General features: G+C 45.3%; 1 protein-coding gene across 1 annotated transcript in view; it reads left to right on the forward strand.

Moving 5' to 3' along the window:
• The window catches only part of WDR86 (WD repeat domain 86), a gene marked incomplete at its 5' end in the record, with an annotated part of 20,457 nt that extends 5,198 nt beyond the window's left edge, over positions 1-15,259 (forward strand). The window contains 3 exons of the mRNA XM_008947359.1: positions 8,852-8,987; positions 13,582-13,685; positions 15,041-15,259. Coding sequence (XP_008945607.1) covers positions 8,852-8,987; positions 13,582-13,685; positions 15,041-15,259 — 459 coding nt within the window. The remainder of the gene's footprint in view (positions 1-8,851; positions 8,988-13,581; positions 13,686-15,040) is intronic.
• Positions 15,260-17,317: the final 2,058 nt, after the last annotated feature.

Below are 17,317 nucleotides of genomic sequence, written 5' to 3' on the forward strand. Positions count from 1 at the left end.
TTCTGATACCTTCTCAGCTTCTAGTTGCTATCCTGGTCTAACTTCTAGCTCAGTATCTATTTAAATCCCGTTCTGACTTCTAGCTCAGTATCTATTTTAATCCCCCAAGGTCTAGAAACCGATGAGTAGGTTTGTTGAGAGGACTGTTCATCTGAGTAGGATTTTGTACACAGGATCACCAGACTTTGAAGAAAAATCACCTGAACAAGTAAATAGACACAGGGTCAGATAACATAAAAAAAGGAATGAAAAAAAAATCAGAGCAGACTCAAAACATAACCCTAAATTGTGGGCAAAAGATAATAGGAAAGCATAAAGCTGAAAGGAATCCATTTTAAAAACCACATAGACATAATTTGAGAAAAGAAATGGAGAAAGAGATGGCCAAGGCAAAAAAATGGGCAAGGAAAATGGAAAAGAGAAGTGGAACATGGGGGAGAGAAATCAGGAAATGAGGAAGGAGGGAGGGGAAAAATTTTAATGTGATCTGAAAAACTATACCCTGTTTTTCTGTTTGCACTATTTTTCTCCTGAATGCTGCCAAGTTTGTTAATGTTGCAGAGGAGAGGAGGAGGTTAGATGGATGAAGGAAAAGGGGAACTATCACACAAGGATGTGTCCTGTACACTGCCTTATCCACCAGAAAAAGCAGTGGTAGAGTTAAAGAAGGTATCTGATGGTCTGTAACTTAGCTTCACGTTGGAAAACTTTACATGTTTATAAATGTGTGTCCCTGAATACAAACAAGTGAAGCTAATGACTGCAGGTTTTCTCCCTCCTTTCCTTGTTTGTGTCTGTTGTCCTTAAGTGTTTTTCCTTTACAGAGGAAGGCTCCAGTATGTATTTTTAATAGCTGCTTAATTAATCTTGCCTTTGTTTCTGATGAGGGTAGTCACAGCTGACACTAGCAGACTAAAAACCTGGTAGTACTGGAGGAATTTTGTTTTCCTTCAGTTTTAGAAAGGAAAAAAGACCCCACAAAATCATGTTACCCTGGAGTAATGTTTGTCTTGTTTGGGTAAATTCTCAGTACTGAAGCTCGTTTTTATGATATTGTGGTAACGTATCTTGAGCATGTGCAACTAGATCTGCTGCCCTTCTTAGCCTCATGCTATGTTTTGCTGTTTAATTGTAACCCTTCTCCAAGGCACAGATTGGCAACAACAGAGCCTGCTTTAATTTAATTGGGTTCTTGCTAAAATTGTTACACAAAACTGGCTTGACCCTCTCCCAGAAGCCTGGGAAATTCAATTACACTCTTTGAATGGCTCAGGAATGAGCAATGCTTCTCCGCTTGTGAGCACAGAGTTAAACAATGGCTTTAAACAAACAGAACTTCTTGTAGGGGAGAAGCAAAGCAAACCCAATACATCTATTTGAAAAACCTGAACAATTCAAAATACACAAGACTGCTGCTGCCAAGACTGTTGGCAGCAGTCCTGGCCAAGTCGTCTTCTTGCTGTGAGGAACTGGTAGCCCCTCACTTCTCTCATCACCAGTTGATGTTTGAGGCTAGAAGGGTCCAGCTGAGGTACACGCTGTTTCCACAGAGAGCATTTAGTTTCTAGGCCTCCAAAATGTATCCCAGCTTAAGGAGTTGCTGTACTGCTGTTGAATAGCTTTGGGCTCTCCATCTTTCCCAATTCCTCCCTCTTCCTTACTGGGTTCAACACTAGCCCTTCTGTTCCACTTGGCTGCCTCTCAGCACAGCCCACATGGTATTTTCATTCTTTTAGAAAGGGGTCAATCACCAGAATCCATACAAAGATGTTACAACAGAAGGAAAACTTCCTGAACAGAGGTGGCTGCTGCTTTTTTTTTTTTAAATTTTTTGTTTTCTTCTCAAAAAGCTCTTGGAGCCTTTTTTGCCTAGGGCTTGTTAGTGACAGTGTTGCAATCTGCAGCAGTGAGTTGGGACAGTATTTTTTCAAACTGTGGGTCAGGAAAGGACTTAGAGGTGGTTGTGAGTTGCTCACAGTAGCCAGCAGACAGTTTTAATTGTCAACGGTAGTAGTTCATTTTCTTCAGGGCAGAAGTGAGCTGCTAATTACACCAGATTTTCACTCCCCTGTCCTGGAGGAGCTGAGCTGGTACCAGCAGTTAGAAGTAGTTACCTGTTCTCTGGGTGGCATAATGCTTTTGTGGAGACAGTAACGGGGGAAAAGAAATAAAGACTTATTTTCACTTTATTTATTCAGATAAAGATCCCTAAGGGAGGGTGACCTTTCAAAAAGTTTGAGAAATGCTCAGTGTGCTTTCTCATCCTGGACACGGATCAGGAAAAAATTGGATATTGAGCCCGTATTTTCCCCAACTTTAAAAAGTGCTGTTACTAACGGGAATGGCCCAGGATGTTCTAAACCACTGCAAATTAGGTCTGGACTGTTCCAGTCATCTCCCATTACCTTCCAGTAAATACCAATAACGTTGCTGTAGCAGTGAATGGAAATTCCTGGAGCTTCTTGAAGGAGCATTTCTGGGTAGAGACCAATAAAGCACACCCATGTTTTCCATCTTGGTTCCTGCAGTGCTGGCATGTGGGCATTCCAGCAGAGGGGTGATGCCACAGGCATGTTTGGATTTTGAATATTCCTCAGATGCTCTAAGATCCTTTTGGTGATGTTGCCAGTTGGCATAAGCTGGAGGAGCCTGAAAGCAACTCTGATCCGTCACAGCAGGGCAGAAGGGGTCAGTGAGCTGTTAGCTTTCCCTTTTCCCCTGTCCTTGGTGGTCCTGGAGAGTGGAGTGAAGAGGATGTTCAGATATTCCCCAGGGCTTTTCCTGCTGTTCTATGGTCAGTCTGTGTGTGAAGGCAATTTACCAGCTGAACTGACTGCATGTGGTCTACTGTCAAAGTAGCTCTGCTGGGTGTACCGACCTTTTCTAACGCTGCTCTTCCTTCTCCCACTGCCTAAGTTAGGCTGCCAGTGGGTTTGCTGGGAGACTTTGTGTCTGCAGTGGGAACTGTGTGCCTTGGTGGCCTTGACTCCTTCACTCTCATAGTCAGGCAAGGTAAGGAGCAGCCAGAACTCGCCAGAACTCTTCTCTCCACTTCTGCAGGGCTTTGACAGCTTGGCAGGCGAGGGACAGCAGCTGTTGGGAGTGCTCCCTCTGCATGTAAGGATTTCATAGGAAGCCATGGGAAAGAGCAAGGGTGGGCTGAGTGCAATCACACAGCTCATGCTAGTTCTTCCATTTCAAAATTTCAGGCCTGGCTACAGACCAGTATTTGCAGTTAATAATGAAATGTACATTTTCATGGACGTGACTGCCTGCGATAAGCTGAATAACCCTGACTTAAATATTTACTTGTGTATGTTTCTCTAAATGCCTGCAAAGTAGCTTTACAAACTGTTCACGAGGATTGTTTTGGCCCGTGCTGACTGTTCTGCCTCTGAGTATTTATCAGAATTGTGCTGCCAAAAGCTGGCATGGAGAAATGATCCAGCCTGGAATTTAGCTTGGATCTTATAGCAAGCATTCTTTCAAGAAAACTCCTTTCTTGCAGAAAGTTTTAAATGAACGTGAGTGGGCAAGGACTTGCTTTTGGTTTTCCTGCAAAAGATCCTTTGTTTAGACCATACCCTTTAGTTGCCTTTTAAAACTGACTAGGAGAAAGGAATCCTTTGAACAAAGCTGTCACCTGAACTCAGTTTATATGCTTAACTGTTGTGATCAGGGGGACAGAATTCTCTTCTTGTCACACTAATTAAATTAAACATACATATTTTTTGTAATTTGTGTTTGTATTTGCTTCGTAATTCATCAGAGAATAAAGATGTGAATTAAAGGAGTATGAATGTGTTCACCACCTGTAGAAAACATAAGTGTTTCTAGGACCAGTACTTCACATTGCAGCAAAAAAGTTGAAAACCATTCTCTAACAGCCAGACCAGAATGCTCATTCTAGATGGATTCTCAGGGAAAAAAAAAAAAACAAAACCACAACAATTTTTTGCCCACAGGGAGTTCATTAGCTTGTTAAAATGAATGTGGTTTGAATGTGATCCTGAAAGTCTAAGTCGGCCGAAGGCTTACATAGCTCTCACTTGAGATTGGTCCAAGCTGGTGATTTTTAACTTGGAAGTGGCTGTGAACAGAAGATGCAGCTGGCAGATTGCAGGAGTACTGACCCACGTGTGAAGAATAAGCTGGTAATGGGACGTGTGGTTGCTGATGTGAACTCGTCATCGAGTTACTGGGAGCCAGGCTGAGCCCAGTGACCTCCAGAAAGAGGATGTGTCCAAACCTGCTTGGAGAGCCAATTGCCTCTCCTTGGATGAGGGTTAAACTGTTTCTTACAGCAAAGGTGAATTGGGAGCACAAAGTCCACTCCTGTAAGGTTGAAATACCAGTTAAACAGCTCTTTTTTGCAGATATTTTTGGCATTTCACGCAGGCAGAAATTGTCTAAAGCTGCTGCATGCATTCAGTTCAGCCACACTTGTGGAGCAATAGGGTTGTGATTGTCATGAGTGACCAACCTTAGATGTGATCATTTGGGGCTCTTATTCAGACTGTGCTGTGTTGGGGGGCCACAACCATGGTCAGTGTTGCATAAAACTGGCTTTTTTTGATAGTGAAACCTGGAACTGCTTCAGCATTTACAGCCTATGTTTTGCTACTGCTGTTTGCTACTCACAAGCAAGTCTAACTGAAATTTTTTTTATGGAATAGTACATCTCTAGTACATTGGCCTGAGGATTAAGACAAATTAGCTCCATTTGTGTGTCTCAGTGTTTCATCTGGTTCAAAGCGAAGTCCCTCAGAGTAATGAGGAGAATTAACAGTCCAGAACTGGAGATAGCACTGCAGTGGTTTTTTGCTGTCTCACTGAGGCTGTAGAACCAGGCATCTGGCTGTCATTAGGGTTTAAATTCTTTTGCAGCAAATGAAGTGGTTTGAACTGTCCACTCAGCTGGTCGGTATCTGAGGTGCAGAGCAGTCCTGCTGCAGGTGGCCTTGCCTTGCCATGCTTTCCCTTCGCCTGAGCTTTGCTGGGCACTTAGCCAAAGTGAATGAAGGACTCAAAAGCCAGCCAAGGAAAACACAGCTTTGAAAATACCACCACTTCTCCAGGCAGTTGCAGATGAGACTATGTAACTGCTTCTACTGATCACTTTTAAACCAACAGCGGATGGACTTGGGTATATCTGGAAAAATCTGAGTGAAATTTTACATTTTTTCTTTTAAATCATAAGAAAATTTAATTCTTCAATAAGAATAGGACTGGGACCTAGGAGACTGAATAAAGGTTTGGAGACTTTGGGCTAGAAAAGCCTAGTAGTTATGGACCTGGGGACCCAGTCTACAAGTACTTCCTGAAGATGACTGCTCCTGGATGCCCCTACACAAAAAGGGGGGCCAGTCTTGGCACTGGGGAAGCTTGGCTCCTACCGAAGCTGCAGTGTGATCTCACATTCTGGTGAAGAAGTCACTATACCTTGTCCAGCCCCCATGAGGGGACAAATCTGCTGAGCCTCCCATGTCAGTGAGGATGTCTAACCCAAGGAGCAGCAACTTTAACCCAAGGAACAGCAACATGTTCTTTTGCCCAGCAGTGTGACACAACTGGTGGATCTGGATTAACTGGTCCCTGCAGGTTGAGGAGATTTGAATGCATTTGGAGAGTCCCATACCCGCTGGGTAGGAGAAGCCAAGCTGGTGTAAGGAGGCTGGCAAGAGCCCTAGAGGGAGAGCCAGCAGAAGGTGGCCTGGCTAGAAATGGGGGCTTTGGGGACCCATCTGGAACTGGGCAGGGGAGCAGTGTTACAGTCCCTCTTGCTTGGGCTTTTTAGATGGTTTTCAGTAACAGTCGTGACTTAAGAAGAATGGTTACAGGAGCCAAGGACCTGTGCTGCTGGCTGGCCTTAGGGCCTCCACTGCCTCCACAGCAAAGGTGGCTGGTGGGTGTTGGGGTGCCGTGGCCATCCTTGGCGAGCTGGAGCCAAGGCTGCTGTGGCTGTTGTTGGGGCACAGCCACACCCTTGAGGCACAAACTGAGCAGTCTGAGCTCTGGAGTGGAAATACCAATTTGTCATGGGTCAGACTGGGTTGGTGCCTCTGTCTTGCTCTTCCCAGACAGAAGCCATCTGGTTTTCATAGACTCTCTTGACCATTCCAGGGATGCTGTGCACAGTTGCATGTCATAACTGCCTGTACATTGTAGAAAGGGGCAGCTGCAGCCTCGGTCAGCTTCCCAGATGATTTGGGTGGTTAAAAGTTCAGATGCTATCAATTTCAAGTCCTTTTTTTTGGGTGGACTTCAGTTGCATTATATCATGCATTATATCTATCTATAAAGTAGGGAAGGTATATATTTTGTGTTACACACAGTGTGGGGTCTGCTCGTAAGGTGCTTTGGCTGGGGGAACAGTATGTGATAATTATTGCTATTTTGATTAAATGTAGATATCTGAAGTGTTGTAGCTTGGGCTGGAGTTGTAAACTAGGCCTAGCTTTAGTCAAGTGAAGAAGTCTTCTCACAGAAATTGGTATAGGTGGCTACAGCTGAGAAGGTTGTCCTTGCCAGGGGGAGAAGCAGGGAGTTTGAAGGCATGGTGTGTTCCAGACCTTTCAGGATGAGGTGAATTGTGCCCAAGACTGCAGTGACTAAGGGGACTACCTCAGCTGAGGTACCTGCCCTGAGCTACATGAGGTGATGACACCTGCATCACACCACCAAAGGCAGATCTGATGAGCAGCTTCAGCCTGAGCTCCTGGCTTTTGATGGCTTTCTCCACTAACAGCTATTTCATGGTCTGTGTTTTAAAAACACGATGGCAATGAGAGGCTGGGTGAGGGGCAGAGCCTGCTGGGCTCTGCTGTGGGCTGTGCTGCAGGCGTGCTCCATGGCATCCTGTAGGCTGCTTAGCCTGTTCCAATTTCTGATTCCATGCCAGGCTGAGAATCCTTTGCCACTGTGCTCATCTGCTTAAACCAGGGAGGGGGGGGAACGTGCATGAAGGCTTCTTGTGGGGCAGCCCTGGCCCCACAGAGGCTTTGAGTTTAGTGAAGCTGGTTGGTGTGCCAGCCAGATCTTGGACTGGGCATCAGAACCTTCTGTGGCTTTTACATCCTGGTGCTATAACTTACCTGAGTAATCCCACCTCATTTAACATGTTGTATCCAGCAAATCAGCAAATCTAGGCAACTTGCAGCTTTCCTCTTTCACTTCAGCATTTATGTAGCACTTCAATGTAGAAATGAAGCAGCGTAAGCTCAGGTGCCATTAGTGCAGGATGGCATTTACCCACAGGAGGTTGTAACTTTGTGTTTTCCCAAGCTCAGTGGGTGGGTTGGTGCTGCTAGCAAGGTGTCTGCAACAGAGATGCAATGACTTGGCCAAGAACAGTGCAGCAGGATCTCAGCCCCAAGCATCCTCTTCCATTTAGCCAGTGCAACGGGACAAAGCTCTCCACGCTCATTCAGGCTGTGCCTGGAAATTCGAGGCCAGGTTCCCTTCCTCAGGCTAACTGTAGCTCTCAGTTCTTGTTAGTGCTCTGGTCATTCCTTCACTTGCCTCGGTGAGATCTTGTGTTAATGCCATTGCTGAAACTGATTAAAAGTAATAGGAGGTGACATTTCAAAGTACTGCTGGCTTTTAACAGTGGTCTGTGTTTTACAACCCCTGACGTTTAGCTGTGAAGACTGTCTCATGGACCAAATTCTGCTGGTGGGAAGTGTGGTGTGCACTGCTGCAGCTGGGCTGGTGGGAGTTGTGTCCAGTGATCTTGGTCTGCCTGCATACACTTCTTACCTGGGTTAGTGTAGTCCCATCGCTCTAGTGCTTTGTATCATAAAATACCTCTTCTTTCATGTTGTTGTGATGTGGCACAAACATCTGTGCCTGGGGGAGTGTGCCACCAGTGCTCTGCAGAACGATGGCCCTTCAAACCTTTCCCTTCTGGTTACACAGACATAGAATGGAAGATTCTTCTCTGCACTGTGGAGTTTCCCTGCTGAGCTGCCAGGCTTTTGATAGTTGGCTACTGTGTGCTGGCTGGTTTTATAGTCTTGCACAGCCCAGTTAGTTTCTCTCTGACTCAGTTTCCCAACTGCAGTTCTTCCTTTTGTCATTCTCTGTTGTGTCTGTGTGGAATAAAACCAATCTCCACCACTCCTGAGTCCACACGGTACAGCTGGTGTAATGATGCACCATTCTTCTTTGGGGTTCATGGGCAGAGCTGCTCTAAACACCCAGCAGAAGACAATCTGATTGAGGATGTTTCAAACCCTGGGTAAGGATGGTTCATTATTTAATCATGCCATAACACAAAGTAAAAAGACTTGGGGAAACACAGATACAAAGGTTTCAAGGAAGAGCTAGTCTTCCCAAACACTGACTTTGTGCAGAATAATCACAGTAAACCCTGGTTTGTGTTGTGTGGGATTTTATTTTTAATTTAGTCTTTTTTTGTTACTCAGAATTGTTCTGAAATTTTTCTTGTAATTAAAACTTACAGTCTGATAAGAATTCTTGTCAAATATGCTTTGCTGAATCTACACTGCAGGCTTTTTTTGAGGCTTTATTAATGTAACTAATTATGGAAGTGGGGTTAGCATTGTTAAGCTCACTGAACTCCTGCCTGCTTGGGTGGCAAATGGGCTAAGTTTTGTGTCTTCTGAAGCGTGAGAGCTGTTTTTAAGGCCCAGAACTCGATGGGAGACCTGCTCGAGGAGAATGCAAGGCTGGTTTGTGCTCTCCATCCCTCTGTTTCAAGGTGTAGTTGCTGCTCTTTGTAACAGGCTGCCCAGCTGGAAACGGCGGCTTCACGTGGGTGGCTTCAGTCCAGTTCTCTGAGAGGTGTGCCTGGGAGGCCAGTGCTGATGGGTTTTTCTCTTCCCTTCAGCTGGTGAACCGTCACTTGTACTCGGGCAGCGCGGACAGGACGGTGAAGTGCTGGCTGGTGGACACGGGGGAGCGGATCCAGACCTACAAGGCTCACAAACACAGCGTCAGCACTTTGAAATACCACGCTGGGATCTGTAAGCTGCCTTTCCTATTTTCAGCAATCCCCTGTCTCCTTTCCGATGTGTGCCTTTTGATCAAAGGTTGTTAATGGAGAATACTGTCGTTTTGAAGCCTTGTGAAATTGTCACTTTTTTTTTCAATTCCAGCATGTTTAGCTTCAGCATCAAACTTCGCTGCTCCACTCCATGTGGGAAGCTCAGACCTTCCCTCCATTTTCCACCTCCCTCTTCTGGTAAACAAAGAGACCGTTGCTTTGTTTCTGTTATGAAGGGAAGTGGCTTAAATCCTGAGCAGTCTGTGGGTTGTTTGTGTAGCCGTGTTTTAACCTCACTGCTCTGATGTCTGTCAGGCTGCTGCTGCACGCCTGGGGACAGCAAGTGCTGCTGTCGGGAGCACAGCCCTGTGCCAGCCTCTGCTGCCTTGTAGGTACTCTGCAATGGACTGTCCTGAACCACAGGCACATCTCGGGTGCTCACTGCTTCTTTCTAACCTTTAGGCTTCCTGTTCAGGCTCTGACCATCTCCTTTACTCATTTTCCATAAGTTCTTTTCCCTTTATCTGTCCTCTTTCATGTATTTGTTCCCCAAACCACCTTTCTGCAGTAGCATTTGCTTGCATTACTAATGCTTGGGACTCACTTCCCCCACTTTCAGTACTCCTGTTATTAGTGGTACCTGTACATAACTGCCTAGCATTGACATAGCAGTGAATTCTCACCATGAAACCTCCCTCTTTAAAGCCCTCTCTTGGCTGGCTTTCCCTCTGCACGTCATCCATGCATTTCTGGGTTTGGGTGGTGAGACTGTGCCTCTGTTTTTGTCAGCCTGAACCTCTCTATGTGTCATCTCTGTGTCCTGCTGCTCATGTCAGACCTGACATGCTTTCCCCAACAATTACTTCTCCAGCTGAGTGGTTGCTGTTTGGGTCTTGATATCTCTTTTGGCAGGTGCTCAGCATGGTGGCAATAACTGGCTGAGAACTCTGAGGTGGTACACGTGAGAAGAGAGTTGTACCTGCACAGGCAGGCACAGGTCAAGAGCAGTTGCCTGGCACCATGCTTGCCCTGGCTGACTGACCACATTCATAACCCAGCAACTGAATTGATTTCTTAATTATATTTGGAAACTCCTTTGTGTAACCAAGCCCATAGGTAGATTTTAATCAGGAAGCCTTTTTTTGGTTTTCCTTTCAGCATTAGACCCACAGCAGTATTTTTCTCCATTAAAATAGTTAATGGTAATTTAGAGGTAATTTCAGCTCTCCTCACCTACATTGCAGAACAACTCCACCCTCCCCTACCTGCAGGTTATAATAGCTGCTGATTTCAGCTTCTGCAGCTGCCTAGGAGGCTGGAATGGAGGGGGAAAGGGTCTGAGCTTACACTGCACCCTCAAGTTGTTGCTCAAAGATGCAGGCAGGTAGAGTGGGGCAAACAAACCAGAAATTTTAATCCAGGATGAACACTGGCAAACAAAATACTGAATATTTTTCTTGTGTGTGTGTTTTTCCCCATTTAATTAAAAAGATAGAAAACAAAACATTGAACTCATCAAGACTACCCAAAGGCAGGATAACTGTGCTAAGCTGTGTTGACCTGATCCACTGAAGAATTTCCATGTCTGGGTAGGAGACATGGAGACTGTCTCCTTCACTAATGAGACCTCCACAGCTGTGGTTTTTTCAGTGTTGATCTGCAACCAGTATAGACATGACCAGATTCTCTAAAATCATCATAAAGAAAGTGTAGGCTCAAAAAAAGATTCATTATCTGATGCCACCCAGATGCTCTGCAGCTCTCTTTCTTCCCCCTCACCCTGCCAACCCTGTCCCTGCCATACACATACATTATTTTTCCACAACACTTATTTTCTTAAAATGCAGGCATCATTGCTGCATTTAGTCAGACCTGTGAAGAACATCCTGATAGTGTGATAGAGGTGTTCTCAGATGTTATTTAAGATCTCATTTTAAATGTAAACATACTACGTGTCAAACAGGGAGAATTGAATTGTTCCACTTGAAAGGTAGAAATAATGTCGTGGAAAAATATTAGGGACTTGTCTGAAAAGAATTTAGATAGATTTTAATTCTTGAAAGAGGAGGTTCCCCTTTAAAATGAATTTATGATTGCTTGCATTACTGTAATACAGGGATTACATATCCACACAGTATCTAATAGTTTTGTTTCAATCAGAATTACAAAGACATCTTCACTGGATAACAAATTTTGGAGCTAGTGCAGCTTAAAATGGTGATGGTTGACCTGGGACAGATCAGCCCTCTGTGTCCATTCTCTGGCTTTCAAAAATGTGGAGAAAATACTTCAATAGAAATGATGTTTGTTGTAGTTTATGTCACATTTGCACCAGTGCAAGAACATGGAAAGAATCTCAGCTGAGAAGCAGTTGCTTTCTGTTAGATCTTAATTCTGTTGGTTGCTATCTGATGAGTCCTCAGAAGGCTCATTGCCCCGAAGAGTTTATGGTCTACATGGGAAGATATAGTACAAGAGTGAGAGGAAAAATAAATATGTGTTTCCAAAATGGCTTTCTAGTGTAGAGGGAGTCCAGACAGATCTGAGAGTTAAGCTTTAAATCATCAGAATGTGTTTCTAGTGGCTTTCCTCAGTCTGCTTGTGTAATTAATAGCATGGGGACTATTCTCAATCTAATTTACTTAATGACATTATGTTGGTTAATTCTGTCCTACAGTGTGTGCACGCTCATTTAAAATTTAATGCAGGCTTTATTTTTTTTCATGTTGCAAAAATTGCAAGGGAATATTTAAAACCTGTTTTCCTTCCCAAGGGTCTGTGAAATTTAAGTAAAAAAGAAAAATGAGTCGTCAATTTTATATCATTTTGGTTTTGTTGTTTGTTTGTTTCACAGGTGGTGTATATATAAGCATATATTTAAATGCTAAACCTAGGTTAGATCAATAGCTCTCCTTTCAAAGAGAGAGGTGCAAAGAGACTTCCTAAATCTGGAGTGACAGTTCAAAAGACCTAAAGGATGTCTGTCAAAAGCAAAATCCTGATGGCAATAGCTGAAGTAAACTGACAGCTGCACAGTGGAAAAAGCTCTTAACTGGTTCCTGCTCTCTGCGAGTGTGTGACAGTGTGGAGGGATTTCCATTCACTGGAAAAAAGTCTGTGCCCTGTTCCCTGCTTTACACCGTTGCTGCTCCTTGCAGAGTGGGACAGGGTGGTTCCTCAGGGTTGTGTTGGCAACTGAATTTATAGGGGCCTGTATAAGATGACATTGATTTTCCACAACCAGATGCTCTCATCTCTTGTAGTCCTGAATTTGCTGCCATGATAACTTCTTCACCTCTCTTTAGGAATCCAGTGCCTGAGTTCTCCCAGAAGAATCTTGCAGGAATCTGTTGTCTTCAGGCCACTTTAGTTTGGCAAAAATCTTTCCATGCTAGTGGCTGTGGCAGAGGCATGAAATGCAGGGAGCAGTGGTTGTACTGCTTTTTGCAGGGCTGAAATATTTATCTGTAGAGAAACTTGAGGAGATGGAGTTAAGTGAGGGAAAGTGAGTGTCTGTTAAGACAGTTTGTAACCCATGAAGCACATAAACGTGCTTCTATCGGGGCATATAGCTAAGTATAAAATCTAAATATTCAACACTGCCTCAGACTTTCTGGCTGCAGCAGTTCTGGGGATCAGATGCGAGGATCCTGAAGCACTGAGAAGTTGTTCTTAGGGCATCTTAACATGTTCTGAGGAAAGCTGCTGAGCAGCCAGAATCCCTGCTCATGCTTCCTTTGCCTACCCCTGCCCTCAACGCAGCACATAGAGGACAAGAGTTAGAGCCAAAACCTCCAAATAACTCTGTGCCATACTGAAACAGCACTTACAGCCTGGGCCTTGAATTGCCTAAATTGAATCTGCTGCTTGCTAAGATCCTAAGCTATGGGATTTAGCTGAAGAAACTGCCACACTGGAAGAATTTATGGAGCTTCTCTGTGAAGCTGCCTACACAAGGCACTCACCTCTGAGGACAGCAGATTTGACTGTGGTATTTCAGCAGAGACAGCCCTACCTGCTGCTAGTAAGCTTATGCTTGGAAACAGAGAAGAAAGGGTATGTTTTAATAAAGCTAAACTGAAATTCCTCTTGCTGGTATGAGAGAGGGTGGTGCTGCTCCTGTCATGTGCAGCTTCCCTGTACAGATGCTTCTGCTACTTGATGCAGCAGCAGGAGTGATGCAGATAGTGTAGTGCTGAATGGAAACCTGGAAGTAACTCTGGTAAAACAAATGGAAGGCTTAGTGGAAATCCTGAAAACCAGACTTGAGATAAATTGCCTGCTTTGAATTACTGAGGCACGTTTAAGCAGGGAAATGTACATGGAAAAGCAGAAATAGGTATTTGGGGTATGTGTGGAGTGAAATGCTGATGTTTGGAAGAATTTCAGGCTTAAGGCAGTTCCGTGTTTTGAAAGATATGAATGAAAACAAGCAATGCTGAGGGCAGTGAAACGGAAATGATCTGAACTTGCTGTCACTGGGGAGAGAATCAAGCCTAAAAACGACAGGTCATGCTCCTTTGTGAGCTAGCTTCAGGTGGGTTTGAGCTGATTGTCCTGTGGTTGCCTTGCAGTGTTCACGGGAAGCGGCGACGCCTGCGCCAGAGCTTTCAACTCCAAGAGTGGTGTCCTGCAGAGGATCTTCCGAGGACACAAGTTCATCATCAACTGCATCCAGGTCAGGAAGGGGGTTCTTTGCTGGGATTTCCCACTTCTGAACACCTACATTTTTTTGTTTTGGTGGGAACTGGCATGGCTGGCTGTCCTGCGTGACTTGGGTTGGATGCTGTTCTAGGGCAAGAGAAATAACAGACTTGAATATTCCTTTTGTAATTTTAGACAAACTCATTAATAACAAGGATAAGCAAAACCACAGGACAGGTCCCCAGGGACAGTCCTGTCTCTGTGATTGGAAGGTTTTCGGGTCAGGTTAGACAAAGGACCCTAAGAAATGAGACAGATGGAACTGACCCTGCGTAGGGGCAGGACATGGAGTCTGACCTTGTGGGACCCCTCCCATTACAGGCCATGATGATGTTTGCAGCTCTCTAGGTGGAAGAGACATTTCTGCCTTACCCAAGTGGAGTACTACACAGTGTTGTCCCACTTACCCCCGGGCATGGTGTCCCTCAACAGCCTCAGCAGCTTCTTACCATCCTTCCTGACCTTAGTGAAGAGCTAGTGGTGAATGCCACATGCTACCCTGTATATAATGTAAAAATGAAGAGTCTTTGCCACCAGCTTAAAATTTTTCTAGAAGTTAAAATTAAGAAGTCCCTGTAAAGTTGCTTGCATATTAGCAAGACTCAAATGATATTGGTGTTTAAAAGTTAGAAGGGGAGGAGTTAGTAATCCTTGGTGGCAATGCAAAGCCCAGGCTCCTGCAGGGAACCCTGAGGAGCAAGTTTAAATCCATGGCTGCTTTGTGCATTCAAGAATCCCCATCTCCCTGCATCAGGGCATCAGTGAAAGCTGTGTGCAGGATGAGTATTTTGATTAAGGATGTGAGGCACAGTAAATATTTCTGGCAGGCTGACAGTCAAAGAAAATGAGGAGATAAAAATTCCTTTTGGAGCTGATGCCAAGCGTTTGGGTTGTAAATATGGTTGTTCTCTGTATTGTCCTGAATTGGTAAGTGGCAAGTTGGTCTTGGACTGCAAACTTCAGTTTAGGTTTTAGATTTTGGTGCCTCCTTAAGCTCCATCTTCAAAACCAGCCATCTGAAACCAGCACGGAACCTCCCAGCTACAGCCTGCTCTGTTTCGTTCCTCACTGCTTTTCTAGTGGGTTTAGGTTACAAGTAACTCCTGCTGTTTATATTTTATGGCTCTGTGAAGTGGTTGAGAAACGAGGCCCGACTTGGTAACGCCTCATCCCACTTCAGCAGCTTTTGTGATAGTTTCTCCTGGCTCTGGTGAGGAGGGGCCAGGCCGCAGGCACCAGCACGGAGCTGCGTTTGCTGATGTTGGGTGGTTGGATTGTGCCCATCCCGAGCCGTACAGTTCAGTGGTACGTGTGACCCTCTCCTTCCAGATCCACAACGAGTTGCTCTACACAGCCTCCCACGACGGCACACTGAGGGTCTGGGACATCCGGGGCATGTGCAAGAGGAACAAGCGGCGACTGAAGAAGGAGAGGTCTGCCCAGGGCAGGAGCTCCCAGAAGGGAAGTCTGTCCCGGCTCTTCAACAACAGAGTCGGCTGTATGGTACAGCAGGAGAACGGGGAGCACGAGGCTGTGGAGCTCATGTGACTGTCCAGAACAGACTTCCCCTCAGTGCCCAAAGCTGAGCCTTTTCTTTGCTGCACCCCTGTGTCCGTGTAAGCCAGGACTTGGAAAGAGACGGGAAAGGGCTTGGCTTGGACCTCTCTTTCAGGAGCAGGGATTCTCTGTGACTGCCAGATGGAGCCAGGTCAGATACTGCAGGTGACTCCCAGCTGAGCAGCACAGGGGTCTGGAGGGACTGCAGCATGCCTCAGGTGAGGTCCCTGGAGGCGTGGTGTGCAGTTCAGAACTTCTGTTACGACTGCTTGTTTTCAGTTCCCTCTGGCTGCCCAGTGTCTAATAGGACATGTTTTCCCCTGCTCACATGCCCGCTCTTCGGCCGCATGGAGAAGTGAAAGGTGCCCAGCAGTACAACTACAAGGTCAGGTTTTGGCTGATCAGCCCCACCAAGGCAGGATGTTGTGTCTCAGCAAAGGTATTTAGAGCAGACTAGACCTCTCTGGGAAGCTGGGAGTAGTAGGACAGAAATATTTTTAAGATAATATAAACTTGAGAACAAGCAAAGGCCTTTTGTCCCTCTCCCAACAACCTAGTGGGTGTTTTACATTTTACAGTCTCACACTTGGCAGAGGAACCATCAGTGGCCTCACACATGGCTTCTGGGTGCTGACCCCCAGGTGGGAAGCTCCTGCTGGGCTCTATAGGGTCAGAAGCTGTTCACTAGCCAAGAGAAGTTCTCCCCGTCTTCTTCCAGGTTCATCCCTCTCCGATAACCACTGAGCCATGAAGAAACAAGGGTTCTTCTATTTTTCTATTGGCAGATATAACTAGTACAACAATCTCTAACCACATGTTTTTATTTTTATGGCTTTATTTATTCTGTACTACAGCAAGATAAAAGTGCTGTAATCCTTTTTTTCCAGTGGACTAATAAACCTGTGGCATCTACAGATAACTGTCCAGTTTTTGTTTTCTTCTCATTTAGAGGGTGTTTGGGTGTCTGCAGCTGCAGAGCAGTTAATGAATGGAATATGGGGGGGAAGGTGGTGGCTGGGGGTTGCTAGGGTGACATCTTGCTGTGCAAGCTATTTTGTTTGTATTTTGCTTATGAGGCCAATGCTATGTAGGAGGCCTTCAGCAGCAGTGGGCAGAGCTTCACAGATGGCCTGGGCTAGACTTTTAAACAAAAAATATCAAACTTCAGTATGTTAGACATGAGAGCTTAACTGGCCCTACAGCAGCTGCACATGCAATTAGCAAATGGATTTGATAGAGATAAAGCTCATGAAGCGTGGCAATAATAAGCCATTACACTTCTGCCTGTTGCTAAATATGCCACAGTGTCTTCAAATACATGGTCAAAACTAACCTAAAACTTTTAGCCAACGCCTCCTGCCCTGCTGATTGCTTAGAACTGCCCTGCAGTTAGCAGGGGCAGTGCTGGCAGAATCACACCCTGGGGCAGAACAGCTTCTCCAGCCAGCACTACGTGTTAGCGTGCTGATTTTAGATTCCCCGAGGACAAATGCTCACTCCTGAAGTCGTTACTGCCAGGTTGCCGGGCACACCCCTTCAAAGAGGAAAACGGTGCCACAGAGCCCAGCTGTGCAGGGGAGGCCAGGGGGCTGGGGAACCCCTCAGGCTAAAGGAAGGAATAAATCTGTACTTTCCTCAACTGCTTCTTGTTAAAACTACATCCATCACTTTAGATGTTACCAATTTTAAATTCTTTTTAATAGTCTGGTTTTGCTCTGTTTTATCCAGTGATTCCTCCACACTCACCTGTGGAGAAAGGGGAGGTGATGGTTGCTGGGGTGTTTTGTTTTTTCCTCAGCAGTGCACATGACTGCCTGTAGAAGTGTTTCAGCCTTCTGCAAAGGACTCAGAATTTTTTTTTTTTTTTTTTTTTTTTTAAAAACAGAAGTACAAAATACAAATAATTCCTTAACAGTGTAATCCCTCCCTGGTTGTTCCTGTCCTTGGCTAAGGGAGCCAGGAAAGAAACCCCCCCTACAGCCGCCTCTGAAGATGTGCCAGAAGGGAGCAGGCAGCTCGCAGCCCGAAGCCGATTCAGCCGCTGTCGCG

The sequence above is a fragment of the Merops nubicus genome, unplaced genomic scaffold, assembly GCF_000691845.1.
Source record: "Merops nubicus isolate BGI_N331 unplaced genomic scaffold, ASM69184v1 scaffold23529, whole genome shotgun sequence".
NCBI lineage: Eukaryota > Metazoa > Chordata > Aves > Coraciiformes > Meropidae > Merops > Merops nubicus.